The sequence below is a fragment of the Erithacus rubecula genome (assembly GCF_903797595.1).
Source record: "Erithacus rubecula genome assembly, chromosome: 22".
NCBI classification, from domain to species: Eukaryota; Metazoa; Chordata; class Aves; order Passeriformes; family Muscicapidae; genus Erithacus; species Erithacus rubecula.
In genome coordinates, this window is record NC_136674.1 from 4,836,571 (window position 1) to 4,856,281 (window position 19,711).

Here is a 19,711-nt window from a genome sequence, read left to right on the forward strand (position 1 = left end):
CGCTCCCTGCCGAGGGGCGGGATGCGCCGGCACCGCCGCTCCCACCCCAGCCCGGCTGCTTTGGGGTTCCCTCTATCCCGCAGCCCTCTGGGTTCGTCCCGCTGGAACCCGCCGCGTCCCCACGGGTTCTCCCCGTGCTCTCTTTCCTTTGGCGACACACACACTTTGTAGGATGGGTTAGATTATCTCGTCGTTTTCTTTCAATGTGAGTTTGTGCCTTTTTTGTCTCCTAAATCTTCCAATACAGGCATATTGGAAAAGAAATCTAATAAAATACTAGACAGAGCCTCTTGCTTTCGCCTCCTTTGTTTTGGGGTTTTTTGGGGGGTTTTTTTAGGGGGTTTGGAGTTTTTTGTGGGTTTTTAATGGGTTTTTTGGGTTTTTTCTTGGTGGTTTTTTGTGGGTTTTTGGGGGGTTTATTGGGGTTTTTTGGGGGGGTTTTGGGGTATTTTGGGGGAATTTGTGTGTGAGTGGGTTTTTTTGTTTGTTTTTGTTTTGGGGGTTTTTGTTTTTTTGGTTTTTTTTTTGTTTAGTTTTTTTTTTTTTTTGTGGGGTTGGCTTTTTTGTTTGTTTGTTTTTTGGGGTTTTCTGAGGTTTTTTTGGGGTGTTTTTTTGTGCTTCAGGGGTTTTTGGGGTTTTATTGCCGAGAGGGTTTCTCGGCGCCGTGCTGGGGGTGCTGTGGGTCCTCCCGGCCGCCAGGGGGCGCTGTAGCGCGGGGCCGTGCCGCCGCCGTCACGCGCGGCGCGGGGCGCTGAGGGCGGCGCGGAGGCCGCGGCCGGGCCGGGCCGAGTGAGGGCAGCGCGGGGGGTCCGCGGCCATTCCCGCCCCTCGGGCAGCGCTTCCTGCGGGAACCCGGGCATGGAGACCGCGGGCCTTCCCTCCAAGGACTTCAGGTGAGTGCTGGGCTGAGGGCGGCTCCGAAAAGTAGCCCCGAGCTGTTACGTAAATCGGCGAGAATTAGCGCAACTTGTGTGTGTGTGTGTGCTCATTAACAGGGTTACGCTAATTGGCGGCGTTGCGTAGTGATATGAAATACAGAGAAAAGCTGATTTTCTGGTTTGGAAGGCCCGTACTGGACGGGTTCTGGGAGCTTATGGGGTATTTCTGGGTGTTTGAGACTTCCCGGAGCTTTGATAATGTGTAATGAGGCCACGAGCATCTGAACTTTTTAATGGACCCGTGTCTCGAACCTGTCATTTTTTAGGAGGAAGAAGAAGCTTGAGTAAACACTGAGCTTCTGCTTTTACGGTGTTTTTACAATCTGTGTTCACTCTGTGTCTGTGTCCTGTCTGGGCTCGATTCCCTACAGAAACCCTGCTTAGATGGGATTTGTGTAACAGCCTGTGACGGGAAAATTAAAAAAAAAACCAAACCAACAAGCTGTCAAGAGCTCAAATATCTCAAAAATCCTCTGAAGGCTTTATTATGGGCACTGTGACCCTGAGAAATTCTCCGCTATTGAGTCATTTGAGGATTAGCAGCGGTGATGCTGAATAATGACTTGAGTAGGTTGCTTCTATTTAGGACAGGGTTCGTTTCCACCACTGAAGTCTCTGTTTTTATCAGTGCTGTGATCATTGGGCACCTTGAGAAATTGAATTTCTGTCAGTAATGACTGATGGTTTCAACATTATTGCAGTTTTGTTTAATCTGGTAATTGTCTTACAAAATTAGTAACTGGAGAGTGTTCCCAAGTGATACATCTGCCGTGGCAGAGTTAGATCTGCAGCCTACCTACATTTTTTTTCCCCTAGAAATTTGTTTGGAGTAACTTTTGGGTGACTTCAGTGTAGTCTTACAAAGATACACTATTAGTGAAGGAAATTATGGATCATTTAAATTTGTTGTTAAGGTAATTTTCCAGCTTTTCTACATACATTGTGTGTCACCTTGAACAGACAGTTAATTGTGGGATAAAAACGCAGCCTTAATAATGAGTGTATTGGTGGGATTGACTAATTATCGGTGTTAATAAGGATATTGTAGAATCCTGAGATGGGTGGAAATGTAACAAAACTGACAGTAAAGTGAATCTCCTTCTAGAAGCTCTGGTACTGAAGTTACCATTTTGTAAAGTTACAACAGATAAATGCTGTGATGTGAATGTTGAGAGGAACAGAGGCTTTGCCTGGTTCTGCTCAGAACTTTGAATGTTTGGGAGCTGGAGATTACATTTCTCCTTGCCTACAGACAGGCACATGATCGATTCAAATCAACAATAAATTCTTTTAAACCTTGAGCTCGTCGAATTAACCACATTAAACCTATTATGAAAAAACCAATTCACTGTGTGTGGCAGAACGTGATCGCAGCTTTTGTAACAACCAGCGGGAACGCCACATAGTTGGTTTTTTTTCCCCCCCCAGCATTGCTGCACCTGCATTTATCCTTTTGTGTCGGGAGCAATGCCGAATTCCACAATCTCTTGATTTTAATGGGCCAGTCCTTCAGGGCGTAGCAGCGATTCGGAGCGGATGGCATCGCCGGGCGGCGAGGATGCCTTTCAGCAGTGCCAGGGGCTGTCGCTGAGCGATGTGGAGAGCCTGGGCAGCCTGCGCAGCCGCTCGGCCAGCATCGGCAGCGCCGGCTCCAGCGGCCGCCTGCAGCTCCGGCACAGGGTGGCCCAGCTCATGGCCTGCGTGGAGGACATCAGCTCGGATGATGAGATCCACGAAGAAGTGTCTCGCACTCTGGATGAGGCTTTCCTCATCTGGGAGAAGAAGATGAGGGATAAGTGGCAGGAATTCAGGTTGTGCTCCGTCCGCTTGGTTGTTTTCGGGGCTGGCGAATGGATTTCTGATTGATGGAAAGTGATAGTTTTTGTGTGGGAATAAGAATGTTCTTAGAGTTGGTTGCCTGTTCTCATTTCAATTTTAGCATTGGTTTTGTGTGGTTTCTGTTTGCTTTCAGACTACACTTAGTTACCTGGAATGTGGGCACAGCTTCCCCCCCTCCTGATGTCTCGAGTTTGCTTCAGCTCAACTCGCTGGGCCCGACCACGGATATGTACATTATAGGGTGAGTGATATGGCAGAACTGCCTCTGGGAGTTCATTGCAAAGCTCCTGGGTCTCAGCATGGTCTGTTTTGGGAGCACTGTGATGTGAATCACTGCCTGGGTGATAGTTTTACACTCCCAGAGGGTGAACACTAACATAGTCTAACTAGCAGCAGACTAACTTAGAACAGAGATGATTTATAGCAGTTAGCTGCTGCTATGTAGTGACAGAATACAGAATATCTTTTTTCTAAACACACAAAATGTTTGGGCTGCTCTTTTCTTTGTTAGCATGTTTATTTTGTTATTGAAAATTCAGAATGTTTTAAGGGAATTCCTGCAAGTTTGTTGGACACAATCTGCCTCTGTATTTTCCAAACCATGCTGAAATTTTGAAGTCCTGACAGTCAGGTTGTTTGTTATAACACATATTGAGTCTGGCATTGTATCTTCAGGTGCAAATAACCTCCTCAAGTTTGTTTTCCTCAGTATCAGGTGTGTTAGATCTGTGTGTGGGTTAAAATGCTTGAATGAGAAACTAAATAACAAGAAATTTCTGGGGTCTGTGTTCTGCAAAGTTCTTATGAATTCTGTCCAAACCAACTGGTGCAATGTGAATAATTGTGATGTATTCAGCTTACAGGAGGTGAATTCAAGAATCCCAAATTTTCTGTCTGACTTGGCATTTGATGATCCATGGAGCATTTTTTTCATGACTGTCTTGTCTCCCTTGGGATATATGAAGGTAATTATTAAATCTCTCTTAAGTGTCACAGCACTGAAGGAAAATGGCTTAAATTTTTTTTCCTCAGACACCCATAAAAGATCAGTTGATGGTGTTTTTGCAGTTCTGTCACTTCCATAGGTACATAGATGTGATTCTTCATCACACCTGTGTTTTCCTGTTTTTATGAGATGTTAACTCATACTGAACAGCATAGTTCCTGTGCCCACAATATCTTTATCTCTCCCTTATTTGTGGAGAAGTTTTTTGCTCTGTGCAATATTGGGAAGCTGTACTGTGATACTTCTAATGTATCTTGCTCTATAAATATCCCAAGCAATGGCAGTGATTTTTGTTAAGATTGGTAAGACTCCTATATCTTGGGTTTTTTTCCAATTTGTTTGCAGGTGAAAATAAGTTGCATATGTGCAAAACAGGATTTTAGTGGATATATATATTTAAATGAGAACTTAATTTTTGGTTGAAGATCTATAATATTATATGGGAATTTAAATGATAAGATTTTGGAATAGTATCAGGGACATAAGATCAGCTAAAGTACTGACTGTTTTAATAAAGCAAACATTAAATGTAGGAAGATATCCTGAATTTCTCTAGTAAAGAGAAACTAAAAGCCTTTTGTAGTGATTTTCTAAACCAAGCACTATTTTAGGCTGATTTTGCTGAGGTAATTGCATTATGTGCATGCTAATCAGACTCAGTAGTTGTGCTGTTCTATTAATTGTAATTAAACAAAACAAAGGACCCATTGGGAATTACAAAAAGGAAAAAACCCACATTGTTCACTCTGGCCTAAGTCATTGCTGATAAAAATTCAAAATCTGGCCGTGGGCTGACATTCAGGCCCTGTATACAGAGAGTTAAAAGAATTCCTGCTGGTATGCCTGGCTGATTTTGAATTCTAATTTATAAGTGAGGCAGTTTGGAGCACACTAATGAATGGATGCTGCCACCTAATGGCTTTCAGCAGGACTTGATTAGCTCTGATAACAAGGGGGAGCTGTCAGGCCGGGTCAAAATCAAACCAGGCAGCAAGGAAAGGTTATCCCAGGACTTAGGCAGGAATTTGGCTGGGCAGGAGAGGAGCAGTTACCCCTTGGCTGACCTGTGATGAGATTGGGTGTGGAGGGAGAGGTGCCATCCTTGGGACATTCTGTCCCCTCAGTGACAGGATCTGTTTTCAGAGTGTTCAATTGGTCACAGTCAATTCTTTCACCATGCACAGGATCATGTTCCCTCTGTGCAAGGGCTTTGCTTGATTTGGCTCTGAGGACTGGTAAGACTGGTGCTGGTTCCAGCAGGGGAGGGGTCAGTGCTTGTGGTGTTCAGGACCTGTAGTTGATCTTGAGAAATGTCTGGGGACTGGCCACAGCAGAGTGAAATAAAGCAAACAAATAACAAAGGGACTGGAAGATCTTGGTACCTCATGAATGTAATTATGGAAAGGAGAATGCTGACTACTAAAATATTTATGCATCATTAGTGATTGCAGTTCATTGTTTCAGTATTCTCTGTAGTATTTTGTTGGGTTCAAGGACAATGAAAACATTAAAATATATTCTGAAGTCGTTTAATTGTATGGATATGGAGGTCAAGAAAGGAGGAATTCTGTTTTAAATTTTGGGCTGAATTCTTGTTCTTTTCCAGCAGCTGTATAGTCAATTGTATCCTAATGTAGTCTGTTTCTAAACGAATCCAGCATAAAACTGAACTGCACTTAATGTATTTATTTCAATGTCTGTATTTTAAATGGAATCATTATAATTAAAACAAACACAATGAATTTTGTGTTTCATTGCAGGAACATTGTGAAGTCCATAAATGTTCAGTGAAGGACATCTTTATTATACTATTTCCACACAAACAACAACAAAAAAAACCCCAAACCACAAAACCCCCATGTCTTATGTGCTCTCTAAGTGTTTGCTAAATCAGTTTTTACAGGCACTGCAGGCAGGAGTTTCTGCTGTTTGCAGCTCATTGTTCTTGCAGATGCCTGGAATTGACTGCTGTGCTTTTGAGGCATTTAATGGCTTTTTAAATATTTAATGATCTGCTCAAGGGTGCTTCAGTATGAAAAACTTGCTGCTGTTGGAGGACTTGTAGGTGTGAGTTGTAAAGCTTTTGGGTGAAAAGTGAAGGATTTCGTCCTTCATGAACAGGATTCTTAAAGACAGAAACAAGAGGCTGGTGAGGCAGAAGAGAAGTCTTTAAAGAGGTTTGGACAGGTGCATGTTTTGAGGTCGACATCAGATTGAAATACAATGTTAGAAGCTGAGGAATTGATCAGATGTGATTATAAGGAATGTGTTTTTCACAGCACTGCAATGAGTCTGCATTTACTGTGTCACAGTATTGAGGCCAGGCTTGGTGAGACAGTTCCATGCTTTCTACTGTGGCCTTCTTCACCTGAAGGCTCCTGTGAAGCAAACCCAGGAGCTCCTGAAATGACCATTCCTCCTTTGTGCCTCCTGCAGCTCTCGGCAGTTCGCATGCAGGGGCTGCTGCTCCTGATCTTTGTGAAGCACGTGCACCTTCCCTTCATCCGCGGCGTCCACACCCACTACACCCGCACCGGCCTCTACGGCTACTGGGTAAGGACTGTGCTCCCCTGCCTTGGCTGCCTCTCCCTGGCTCCACGCTGCCACTGAGCAGATGTGGTTTCATTAAAAATTAATAACCTGACAAGCAGAAAAATCTGCTTATTTGAACCTCGTGTGCGGCACAGACCGTAATTTCAGATTTCGGTTGATTTGCTGATACGCAACAAGTTGCGTAGGAAGACATTGTACTGATTTAAATCTTAATTGCAAGATTTAAAAAGTCCTAGGTGCTGTTAGTTCCATTTGCAGGCACTGAGTGCAGTTTCAGGGGTTGTTGTTCTCCTTCCATGCCAGGGGAACAAAGGAGGTGTCAGCATCCGCCTGTCCCTCTTTGGGCACACGCTCTGTTTCATCAACTGCCACTTGCCAGCTCACATAGAGAACACAGAGCAGCGCCTGGATGACTTTGAGAAAATTCTGGAAATGCAGTTTGAAGGAGAGGATATTCCAAGTCCCTTGGACCATGAGTGAGTTGTTCACACAGTTATGATATTTTTATCCATTATAGGATGAACTCTTGCACTGGAAAATGGATTTTTCATCCATCATTTTTATTTTAAATGCCTCTTCAGCCTTGACCCTGAACCCTGGGAGGAGAAAATAACTTGAAAGACAAATGTCTGTTTTACAAGGCTGTTTTCTTCCAGTCTCTAATTACATTCATTTGTTAGCATACAGACTGTACATGTCATACAGGAGAGCTTTAGAAGCTAAAGCCTGTTTATACAAAAAATCTTTAGGCTGCTTTTAAATGTTCAGAGATGTAAGACTCAGAAGTTAATATTGAGGCGGTAAAAAGCAAGCAGCAAGGGACTTAATTTACTGGTAATTTACTCAATTTACTGTTTCAATTACTTCAGGTTTTTTTTTTGTTGTTTTGTTTTGTAGCAGGTTTTCCCTGTGTACCTTATCTATAACACTTAGTGTTTGTGTTTAAGCTGTTTGCATTAGGTAATAAAAGTGATTAGAGCACCTAATTAGTGTAATGGCTAATATTCTGTCAAATTCTTCCCTTGAATTTATAGATTCATATAAATCTTCCTTGTTTGATATATTTTGGTTTGGTTTTAAGGGTTCTCTTCTGGTTTGGAGATCTAAACTTCCGGATAGCAGATTATGGGATACACTTTGTCAGAGAATCAATCAATAGCAAACGTTTCAGTCTGCTCTGGGAAAAGGACCAGGTAGGTTGGATCAGTTTCTTTGGGGGTTTGGTTTTGGTTTTAAAGCACACAAACACAACGTGGTAGTTAAATTACACCTTGAGCTTCTAATTGCTGTTAAAGAACACAAACTCAGAGCAGTGATGAGCTGGAACATGAGGTGGTCATAAGCCCCAGTTAATTGCAAACTTTTTCTGCTTTTGTGCAGTTTCTGACTCATTTACAGTGCTCATGTTTAAATGGAGAAGAACTTCATGTCTTGTCAGTTCCTTACCTTTATCTCTCCTCTTCTCCCAAGAATTCTTTTTAAAAGAACCTTATTCTGGATTTTGTTTTGAGTAGAATTGCCTCTAAACTTTTGAATGGGTCATGTCAAGAGTTCTGACTATAACAAAGAAGCCTTTCTGAATTTACCTTTCCAGTGTTGTACTGACTGCAATGTTGAATTCTTGAAAGATACTTTCCCAATCATCATTTAAGCTCTTGATTTTTTAAACATAATCTTTAAAAGTTACTTTTTATTTCTGCAGTTAAATATGGCAAAAAAGAAGGAAAAATTTCTGGAAGAATTCAAGGAGGGTCCTCTTCAGTTTAAGCCTACCTACAAGTTTGACCTTCACTCAGAGGTCTATGACACAAGGTAAAAGATAAAGTTAATTTAGACATGGAATATGAGAGTGAATGTGGTGCTTGGTTAAATACCGCTTCAGTAATCAGCAAACCTGAATTTCCTGAGTGTACTGGGGCTGCTGAGCTGTTCTCTTAGGCTTGGATTGATCAAATCTGAATAAATGAATATTTTTGGCTGAAGGAGCTGGGGTCTGCTGGCTGTATGAGGGAAGTAATGAAACAGCCCAGCTGCCTTTTTGCAAAGACCAGATTACCAAAAAATGAGCAGTTGTTTAAGCAGCTTTTGTTTTGTTCTTTCCTACCAGAAGTGCTCGTTGGTTGTCAAAAAGGAGCAAAAGAATAATTGTCTGTCATTTTTGCTTCCCTTCTCTGTTTAAGCATTTCATTTGATATGCTGGTATTTGAAAATTACTGTATATTTGTCTTTATTGGTTATTTTAAGTTGGATTATCTTAATTTTCTAAAGTTTTTCTGTGATATTAAAGTCTGTTTGTTAAGTATTAGTCTTATGTTTCCACAGAAGGATAAGTTCCTGTCCAAACAGGGCTTTGTACTGATCTTTTTCTTTACTTCCAGAGAACAGAAGTCCCTGTTTTGGTTTAAGTAAGAAGAGAACTTTCTGAATTTTGTAGTTTTTTAAATATTTCAGAATCAAAACAAGGCTTCATCTGAGCTTTTGCTTTGGTTTTTGTGAAATATTTGAAAATCAGATGACAGCTGATTTTCTTTAGGGATTTTCTTAACCTGTCTGAAAGCTCCAGTGTTATCTGCTCTGCTGTTGCACTTAATATTGGAATTTTATTCATGTGGTCCCAAATACAATTTGCTTCCTAACTGAATATAAAGAGATGCAATGAAACCAGCAGTAAATCCATCTAAAAAAAATAATTAAAATAATCCAAACCTGGACATTTCACAAACAATTCATAGCCTGGTTGTATTGGCTGATTTAGAGAACAAAAAGTGTGGCTGCACACTGTGAGTGCATCCTGCTGCTGTTCAAGGCTTTGCTCAGATGGGGGTGACCAGCAGACCTCAAGGCAGGCACCTTGCAAAAGTTGCTTTTGCTGAAAACCACAGGATTTTATTTTTGATACTCCTTCACTGTCCATTCTGAGGGTTTGTTTCCAATCCTTTTGGTATTTTCCTGCACAGCAGAGCAGGCATCTGGCATCTCCTAAAGATTTCTGTCTGTTTAGAGAATTGCTGCACTAAGTGGGGTAAAGGCCCTTGGTCATTTCAAATCTTTCCACCTTGTTAAAGGTGGGAAGGAGTAAAACAAAAGGATGTTGAGTACTGAACTAAATGGCCTTAGTTTTGATATTTAAAATTATTAAACTGGCAATTTTCCTTATACATCCTGCTTTTAACTTCCATAATCCAATCCAGTCCATTCTAATTCCTCTTCCATAGGGTATGATCTTTTCTCCATTTCAGTTTAAAGTGATCCACCCATCCAGAGAGTTGCTGTTAAGCCTTCCTCCCACTACAGAGAGAACCACAGAGGGCTCATGTCTTCTGGTGTAATTGATATGGTATAAAAGGAAACTCTGCATTGTGATAACAGTTTGATGTGTAGCACAGTTGCAGGCACAACTTCCTTGATTATGGAATTTTGAAAGCCTGTTGTTATGAGACAGCAGTAGCTTGCAAACCTGAAATGCAGGCTGGTACAATTTAGAGGAACTTCTAAATAAAGCATTGCTATGGCACCTGTGATTACCATAAGCTACCCAAGTTTGTCCTGTTTTTTGTTGTTAAAAGAAACTTGTAGCATTGAATTTTAATTTTGAATCATTTCAAATGTTATTCAGACTCTTCCTACATACATGTTCCTTATATTTATGGCCTTATTTCTCAGAATATCTGTATATTTGGAGCCTGGGGCAGTTGCTGTGTTATCTCAGTGTTCATGCATGTTTTTACAGGGTTTTAGGAGAAAGTATCATTTCCTGTATGAAGCCAACTAACCCACTGAAACATCCTTCTCCCCTTCATTTTACTCCTCTTTCAGAAAGCCATGAAACTGATCTGTGCTGAGTGGAGTTCAAATTAAGGAGACATTGGTTGTAAAACACATTACACAGAGCTGTAAAATGAAGCTTGGATATGATTGCCTCCTTTTATTAATATGTATCTCACAGTCTTTGAGCTCTGAGTAGATTTTACACAGCTTTCTTAGCTTTTGGCAACTTGTTTCTCTGCTCATTTCACTTTTTACTTTACATTTTTGCAGTGAGAAGAAGAGAAAGCCAGCGTGGACTGATAGAATTCTATGGAAAGTGAAAAATCTCAGTGAGATTGCATCAAAAGAAGGAGAACTCCCTGAAGAAAAGCTGATTTCTGTTACTCTGGAAGACTATGTCAGTCACATGAGCTATGGCATCAGTGATCACAAACCTGTCACAGGAACTTTCAAGCTTGAGGTGGTGCCCTAGTTATGTTATTAAGAAAAAGTTTGTTTTACTCAGTGTTGCCTTACAGCAGCTGATTTCCTAAACCATAATCTCTGTTTCATTCTGGTCATAGTGAAGGCAGAAAATTGCTTTCAGGTTATTTGCAGTGAGTTAGAGACCCACAAGTGGCAAAGAATAACTTGGAAAGAATAACTTTGACTGAATTTAAACTCTGTTTTTTGTGTAGATGAAGCCTATTATCTCAGATCCCTTGATTGTGCTGAATCCTGAGGGTGAGTGGAGTGCAGATCATGATGTTGTCATCTGCTACTCTGCAGTGCCTGAATTCCCCAGCAGTGCTTGGGACTGGATTGGGCTCTTCCAGGTAATGCTGCCTCTCCATGGCTCTTCAGCAGAGCTGGGGAATGTGACTGCAGGAGGTGCTGGAGAGTTTCAGACCACTGATTCTTGCTAGTGCAGGACTCTGGGAAGCAGTTGTGTCCTTGGTTGCCATTAGTTCTGTGTGCTGACAGTTTAGCTCTACAGCATGTGAGTTCTTCCACACACTTTAAATTCTTTGCTGAAATAATCTGGGTGTTTATTGGAGTAAATTGTTGCAGAAGCTATGGAAAGGGGTTTATACAACAATAAGAAAGAACAAAAAGTCAGTGGAAGAGTGAGAGAACAGAGCAGTCCCACCTTGTCAGAAACAAAAGATGTGTGCATGCTCCCAAAGTCTTTTGATCCCAAGAGTGTTTTAAATACTTCAGTGAAACAGTAAACATCTCTCACAGCTTTGTTTTTCATGTAGTATGTTTTTTGTTTCCATCAGGAAGCTGATGGTTTGTATCTTTCTGTGCAGGTGACTTTCAGGCATATGAAGGATTATGTTACTTATGCTTGGGTGGAAGATGATGAAATTTCTTCCACCAGTAACAGCAAACAAGTAAGTCAGTTGTATTTCTTTCTAATGTAGTTCCTTATAGAGTAGCATTGGAGGTTTGTTCCATATCTCCTTCCCCTCAGGGGTTCTGTATCCTCTTCCCAGTTGAAGCTAATTGGGAACAACATTATTGTTAAAAATCCCTCTTCCTAATTCTTCCTCTTGAATGTTTTGATCCCTCTTTAAAAAGCTACAAAGCTTTCTAGTAGTGATTACCTAAATGATTTAAACCTAACAAATAAAACTTCTTTTGATGCAAATGATAAATATCCAGAGATCCTTATCTGAACAAATATAAATTGAGAACCGTGGCTCCTTGGGACAGGAGCAAACCAAGCTTGTGGATTGCTCTGTTGTTGCCACCAGGAGGCAGCTCCATCCCTCTGCTGCTCTGTATCTTTGTCCCTTCCCTTCTCACTGAACCAAGCCAGCTTGCTGACATGGTAAAGGATATTCCTTCTCCTCCCTGATTTAATTTTCAGATGGTTTCCTGAGTTATTTCTGTCCCCATCCGTTTTAGCTTACATTTTAAAACGTGCTTATAAATAGCAGATACTGATTTTGGTGGTGTCCTGAATGGCTTTTTTGTTAATTTCTTTTTCTGTGGAAATTGCTCATTGCCTGTTCTTATTCTTGCCAGGTTTACATGAGTGCTTCAGAAATACCTAGGATGGGAGGAGAGTTTTTGCTTTGTTATTATAGCAATAACTTGCAGTCAATAGTTGGTGTCAGTGAACCTTTTCAGGTAATACATTAGGAAGCACTGATTAATGTTGATGTGATTTTTTTAAAAAATGTATTATTACTTTTTTTGTTTTAAGATGCACCTGAACACAGCTGTGTTAATCCTTGGGAAGGAATTTTAAAAAGGATATGTCCTGGCTAAAATGGAGTTGCTGATGTGCTGAAAGACTCTTAGTAACTGTAACAGGATCACACAGCAGTGAAACAAGACAGGTTTCTCTCCCTCACTGTTCACTTTTGGAACTTCAGGCTCCCTGTTAGGTCCCCCATTTCTGTAAAGGTGACAAATCACATGCTGCCAAAATTCTGGCTGATTTTAAGTGAGCTCTTTGTGTTTCATTCTGTGATTTGCACCCAAGTGTTTCCTGTAAATTGTCAATTGAATTTGGGAAGGATGAGACAGCTGGACTCAAGTTATTTGATTAACAGGATTTGTTTAATTTCTACAAGGATGACTTAACCTGCTCAAACAAGATGAACTGACCAAGCATTGCTGTTTCTACACAAGCACTGTTTATTTCCAGAATAATTTTGTTTGTGAATAATTTTCCATGCTGTCATAGCTGTGCTCATGTGCTGGGGAATCACTGAAATAGGAATTCTGCATTGTTGATGATGAGAATGAAGGGGTTGTAGAAGACTCTGAAACCTCAGTGCCTTAGGGGATAAAATAATGAAAGTTCCTGGGCTGGCTTGTATCTCATTCCTGTTTTATACTATTGTATCTTTTTTTAGGTATTCTATTGCTATTTTTCTCTGTATGGGTGAGGAGCATGGCAGAGTGTAGTATTTGTGTTTTCTCTGAGCTCAGTATCTATCAGAGATTCTGCAGGATTGTTGCCTTTCTTCTTGCATGACATTTCATGTTTTGGTATCACTGTAGTGAATTTTTACTGGATTTTTTAATCTTCTCAATTTTTAGCAAGCATGACAGACTTCTTTATATAATAGTATGAATAATACAGAGCAACTCTGTGCTTTTGAATTGTTAATTTGGTTTTTATCCTGTTTTTCTCCTAGATTCAGCCTAGCCAAGCAACAACAGACAAGGATCTGCCAGAAGAAAGCAGTTGGCAGCAGAAAACTGAAAATCCAGAACTTGGTGATTCTGAAAAAAGAAAGGGCACATAATGGTCCTGGTTCAGCAGTCAGATGACTCTTTATGTCTTAGTGATTATAAGCTTTTGCTCTTAGAAGATGGAGTAAGACAGGTAGGATTGTTCAGAATCTTTGGAAGCTCGTAGAGGATAATTTATTGTGGAAATGGATATTTTTATTCTGGGGAGAGTAACTCTCTTGCACTGGATGAGAAGTGTAAAATAGCATTTAAGGAATGCTGTGTGTTTTAAGGTGATAGAAATTTCTAATGCAATGATTTAACCTAAGGAAGTTGCAATGTTTAATAGATTTTTAGGCTTGTTCCTTTTTTGTAGAGGATATTTTATTTAAGATGCAATATTTACTATACTGTAACCATTTAATAATTGATTTCCAAATTTTGAGTTTAAATGAAGTTATTTAAAAATTATTTATTAGATACAGCTAGTTAGCTTGTTTTGAAATTTTATTTGACTTTCAAATGTAAGCTAATTACCTTTTGGGAAACACCAGTGACAACAGGTCACATGAAAAACAAAATCTTTGGAGTGTGTAAAGTCTCCTTTGGTAGATCCTTCTCTTCATGCCTTACTGAGAACCCTTTGTAGGATTTTCCATTTCTGATTCTTCCAGATTGAAATACATTTATCAAAATGCACTATTCCTGATTTTTTAAATTCTTCTTTTATAAAACAGCTAAGCAATTTGCTTATTGCCTTTCTCCCCCTCATTAAAAAATGTAAAATAAATCCATTTTTATAACAGTCCCTGGCTTGGAGTGAGCCAGGATCCCACAACTTCTGAGGGAAATTGCAGAGAAATGCTTTAGCATAGATGAGCAGCCCATGGTTGATGACTTGGCATAATCTTTGAAAATTGTAAATCTCTCCAATTTATAGCAATCAATGCAAACTTTCTGTTTTTCTAGAGGTGCTCAGACCTTTCTGTATCCTGTGCACTTGAGGGTGGAGATGGAACAAGAAATTTCCTGTACCTTTAGGAACCTGAAAGGTAGTTAGCTTCTGAAAGAGTCTTGTTTCTTGGTGAGGAAATAGAGATCTTTGGAAAGGACAGGAAAGGGCACCAACATTCCACAGAATCTCAGGCTGCAGTGCTGGGACAGAGCACTTTGAGTCTGCCATGCTCTGCATCCACAGCTCCCTCCCAGGTGTGGTGAGCAGAGCTACTCACTCCTGACTGGCACAGGAGTAGAAAACAGCAGATTTGGATCAAGTGGAAGAGCAAGGAGTGTTGGGATGTTCATGCTGGAATTCTGCTTCAGAATTGAGTGGATTCCTTTTTGGTCTTTTTCTCAAAGCCTTATTTTTTTTTCAGGGTTGTTTTGAGATAGAAAGTTAACAACTTGATAGGATGTTGGTTTTGCTTTTATCATTCACTGTATAAAATCTTTTGAGGTCCAGGTGTCTTTGTCTGTTGAAGCTCTGATATAGGTTTCTGGTTAGGTAGTTGCATTGGGCTTTAGGAACACTTGGCCTCTGTAGGTTTTAGTTGTATCTCAGCTTGATGCTTGGTGTTAGGAACTGTTCCCAGTTGTGAGTAGTGAGGGCAGGTTCAGAGGATACTGTGTTCATTGCATGGATTAACACTGCCTTGAGGTTTACAGTTTGTACATTCCTGTTACACTTTGGAACCATATTAGAAACAATTTTCCCATTTATACTGGTCCCCTAAGGATTTGTTTTGCACTGAATCTTTCAGATGTGTGACTTCTCATGCATCAGACAAATCCCTGCTTTGAATTGCAGTACCTTCTACAGCTCCTGACTTGTGCTCTGTCTCTGGTTTCACTTGTGTAACTCTGACCATTCTCCATGCAAGGAGAGCCCAAAGAGCAGTGGGCTTTGAATTCCAGACCACAGCTGGTGATTTACTGTGGACCAAGATCCAGTTTCTTCTAAGCAGGGTGCCATGCAGCCTCTTTGCAGGGGCCAGACACTCGAGATCCTTTGTGTTGGTGGGAGCTGAGAACCCTCTGTCACTGGACACAGAAGCTGCATTTTGTAAACTGATCCTTTGAACCACGGGACTTCCCGGAAAATGCCCCAGCAGCTGGGATTGGAACTGCTTGTGTGTGAGGAGGATGCTGCACACAACTCTGCACTTCTTTCTTCAGTATTATGCACACAGAGGCACTTTTGTTTACTACTGTTACCTATGGTAGCTTTTCAAACTATTCCATGACCTGTAATGATGCAATTTCTGATGAAATTTATCTTTTCTTAAAACACCTTTAATTGGATGTTATAATCACTGGAAATGTTTTTATACTCATGTGTTTTTCTTTTCATGTACCTCTAAAATAAATCCTGGCAGTGAAGTGTTGTGCATGGCCTCTGTTAATTTGAGAAGGAACAGACTGGTTTGGGTGGGGAGGATTAATTTGTAACCTTTCTCCAGGGAGCTTGGTTTGGTCATGTTTAATGCACAGATAAAAGTATTTTAGAAGGAAATCAGTAACAATCTATGGCAGGACTTCGGCTGCAAAAGAAGGGCAAAGACAAATGCTGGTTTTCCTTTGAACAAAGCAGATTAATCTTATTTTTTCCCTATTTCAATTAATCCAGTATTAAATGTTCTTGTTCTTTTGCATTTTCTGTCCCTCTTCCCCACTGAGGAGGTTTCGACATTTTCCTTGTAAAAATGCCCAGACCACTTGACATTGTTTCTTAACTTTTGAGAACGGGTTCTTCTGCTTTCACTTTTTCACAGTGAAATTTTTTATGCTGTGATTTGAGGTGTCTCTTTTGCCTTTATGAAATAACCTGCTAAATTACGCTTCATATTTTAAATTTAGTGTATTTTAATATAAATTTGCACTTGATTTCCATCTAAGGATAACTTTTCATAACTCTCTGCTGTTGGAGAATTAATTTTCAAATGGCAGCTATATATCCCAAGGAATGTTGTCCAGTCTAGCCCCATTGAGCTCCCATATATTTCTGATTGCTGGCTAACCTCAGGATGTGCAGTGTATCATTGCACACAGATAGTACAGCTCTGTGTAAACAGGAAATATTTCTAAGATGTCTTGTGTGTTTGTGAGACCCTAAAAATACCTTCTGATAAAGACCATTGTTTCTACTACCACTGCTTCCTTCTCTGCTCTTGGACACTGAGTGACACTCAGATGAACTTGTCTGAATTAATATACTGCAGTGGAAAGGCCAGCTGAACAAAGCTGGAATTAGTTTTTCCTTGAGAGAGGAAATAATACCTTTTTTGAGAGCTCTATGTTGCTAACAGGAAGTTTCCTGTGGCCCTTTCTGTCCCTGGATGTTTGAACATGATTGACATGAAGCAATTTCTATTTAATCCACAGTTACTCTGGAAAATTATCAGCACAGGAACTGCCCTGAACTTGTTTAATTGCTTCAATTTGAGGAACATCATGGATCTGTGTGATGTACAGGATTTGTACATCCCACCTCCCTCTGTTGCAGTGGAATTGTCACCTTCCACTTACAGGGTCTCTGCAAATGAAAAGGAACATTGTGCAGAAAAATCTGTGTGGGAACAGCTGAACACAGGTTGGGAGAATTACTGGAGGTAAACAGTGAAGTGTGAGATCTGGGGATGCAAACTGGCCAGAGGAAATGCAGAGGTGCAGGAAAAATTCAGAAAATATGAATATAGGGACCACAAAAGGATGGAAGATAGAATAGCAAACATTTTAACCTGCTAACCATGATTTGAAACTGGGAGCTCTCAAGGACAGGCACCAGCTCTGGTAGGGAATGTTTCAGCATCATTTGTCCAGTTCCAATTGCACTGTCACTGTGTGGTTTTGAGCTCAGGCTCAAAAGAGAGACCACACTATGCTCCTCTGTGCCTTTTTAAAATTTTATTTCTTTCACATTTTTTCCAGATTCTTTATGCTCTCTTTACCCTTTTTCCATCTTACCACTCACTTGTAGCCCATTTTCATGTAGCTCATTCTCAGAAGGTTTTTTTGCACATAATTCTGGTATCTGCATCACAGGAGCCATTCCACTAACACAGCTTTGGTGTTCTGACCTTTGGGAATTCTCTCCATAGAAAGGGGAGATAAATCAGACTGGGTATTACTCCTTATTACTGAGAGTAGGGTGGGTTTGTTTGGGGAAGTGACAGTGTTGGGTTTTTAAATGTGATAAAATCTATTTTTTATTTTTTTTTTAGTAGAACTCCATATTGGGAAGTAAGTGCTCAAGGAAACAAATGGTTGGACTGGAACAATCTTGTGTGTAACAGCTAAGGAAGCATAATAATAATAATTCCAGATATGAAACACAGAACAGTCACAAGCCCTTTCTTTGCAGTTTTTGAACAGAACTGTGTTACCTGTATCTGCTCTGGAGTGGACAGTGCTTGTTAATCTTATTAATTAGTCTTGTTAATGCTTTCTTGGCAAGCATTATTAACTGCAGTTGGTTTGTAGTGGAGTTGAAAATTCAAATTTGGCTCTTCCAAGGAGATAGAAGGAATTATCTCCTCAGCAAATCTTAAAATACCTGAAATTTATACTGATTTTTTTTCCCTCAGTCACAGACAGGATATCTGGTATCTTTTTTGGAGGGTGATAGGTCTGGCCACTCCATTTAATGCATGGCATGATCATTGTAAAGCTCTGTAATTGCACTTAAACCAGCATTCACCAGATTATTTTTCTGCTATTTTGTAGGAATTTTCATGCTGTAACGTGCCAATTAATTTCCTTTGCCATGATTAGTTAGCTACTCAAGGACTCAATTAATAATGATTCCGTTCTGCAGCAGTTTGCAGAACTTCCTGTAGTTACCATGGGAGCAATCAGGGTTTTCTATTGCTTGCTCTTGGAGGCAAAGATGAAGGATTTTTTTTTCTGCACAAAATCTCTTGGTAGGTTTTTGAAGTCCACCAAGGGATTGTTTCGTGCCAACACCTCTGAAACAGCATCCGCAGCGACCTGACTTTCCTGAGCCTGGTGGGACAGAAATGGAACAGCAGCAAAGTTGGAGGCAATAAACACAAACATAAATTTAGGTTTCTTGGAACTGTCGTGGCACGTTGGAATGAGTGGAAGCCAGTCTTGAACTTCATTGTTTCAGCTCCCACCTAGCACTTGGTATAAATACAGAGGTTCATCTTTTCCTCTCACAACAGGGCTCCGAGTCAAAGGCTGCTCTCAGTCAAGGTTGGCTGCTGCACACTGAAACCAGAACTATCCATAAAGAATAGAGGGATTTACTGACTTTCCTTGGGAGAATGGAGCTGCAGATTGAACGTGTTCCTACAGGAGAAATCATCCGCGTGGTGGGGCGCAAGGCAGAGCGCAGGACTGTAAGCCTGGCTTTTGTTCTTCTCTGTCCCCTCTGGTTACACAATAACCACCTTAGATCTGAACTGAACAACCCCGGGGCACGGATGGGAGGGTTTGCAGGGCTGCTTGTTGGTCATTGGAGTGGCTGGGGCTGTGTTGTGAACAGTTTTGTCTCTCTGGGATGGAATGAGTAGTGGTGAGTGGGAGTTTAGAAAATCGTTAAACTTTGTTTCCAGAAATACTGCAGCGAGCAGAAGTTGGTGTTTGGCCTGGCTGTTAGGAATTCTGGCAGAATTCTGGGAGCACTTTCAGACTGCAGGGGAGTGGAAAGAGCTTTGAAACAGTTATTTTGTTCCTCTTGTGCTGATTGTGCTGTCATGAGGTTCATGTTCTGACTGTTGCAGGAAGGTTCACATCTGGTAAATTTAGTGGTACAGGCACATATTAACAAACTTAGAAATATCTTAAGGAACTGACTATTCTGTTGACATGGGGCTTTACTGACTCGTGTTCAGGGTTTGTAGGTAAGCAAATGGAAATCCATGAGCTGATATTTTCTGGTTTGACACACACAGTTGAGAAAGATGGTACTTTTCTAAGAATAATTTCAGTTTTCTTGGAATGAATGGCTGTTCTGTGGGTTTTGCTTAAGAATATTTTCTTATCTGCATTTGTATAATTTTTAATTAAAGGAGTCTAAAGAAAAGAAACTGTAAAATTTAAAATATTTGCAAGTACCTAAATGCAACTGTGAATATCTCTGTCATGACTATTTAAAACCTGTTTAACAGATCTTCAGCTCTGGCAGAGCCATCTTGTGCTGAAGTGCACATCTGTGCATGTTGCTGCTGTTTCCTAGCATTGTCTTTCTAGTGACTAATCTAATCACAATCTGAATATGAGCTGAGACATTTACTGTGTGGTTGCACAATTGTCAGGTAGAGTCATTTTATTTCAGAAAAATAAATAACAGCTCCCCCTGCCTTGCTGGGAGAGGAGACAGTGGCAATTCAGGTGTTCTTTAGTTTGCAGGGGTGTTACTGACTTATTTGTGGTGATAGTAGGCAGGACTGAATTGTTGTTCCCAGGGGGA

General features: G+C 40.5%; 2 protein-coding genes across 6 annotated transcripts; both read left to right on the forward strand.

Annotated features, from left to right (window-relative positions):
- The first annotated feature begins 747 nt into the window (after positions 1–747).
- Positions 748–15,657, forward strand: INPP5K (inositol polyphosphate-5-phosphatase K). 5 transcript variants are annotated; one of them, XM_079325000.1, is made up of 13 exons: positions 748–893; positions 2,911–3,018; positions 3,634–3,742; positions 6,220–6,336; positions 6,583–6,812; positions 7,418–7,529; positions 8,039–8,148; positions 8,715–8,741; positions 10,375–10,564; positions 10,782–10,919; positions 11,397–11,480; positions 12,118–12,222; positions 13,242–15,657. In XM_079325000.1, exons 1-13 carry the CDS (start codon positions 859–861, stop codon positions 13,350–13,352), a joined length of 1,476 nt encoding a protein of 491 aa, XP_079181126.1. In that variant the 5' UTR covers positions 748–858; the 3' UTR covers positions 13,353–15,657. The 5 variants fall into 5 exon arrangements, with proteins under 5 accessions (XP_079181126.1, XP_079181127.1, XP_079181129.1 ...); XM_079325001.1 differs by having other exon boundaries at positions 6,595–6,812; XM_079325003.1 differs by having other exon boundaries at positions 6,640–6,812.
- LOC306811386 (uncharacterized protein) lies at positions 2,425–2,885 on the forward strand. The gene has a single exon (XM_079325056.1). It carries the CDS (start codon positions 2,475–2,477, stop codon positions 2,802–2,804), a length of 330 nt encoding a protein of 109 aa, XP_079181182.1. The 5' UTR covers positions 2,425–2,474; the 3' UTR covers positions 2,805–2,885.
- Positions 15,658–19,711: the final 4,054 nt, after the last annotated feature.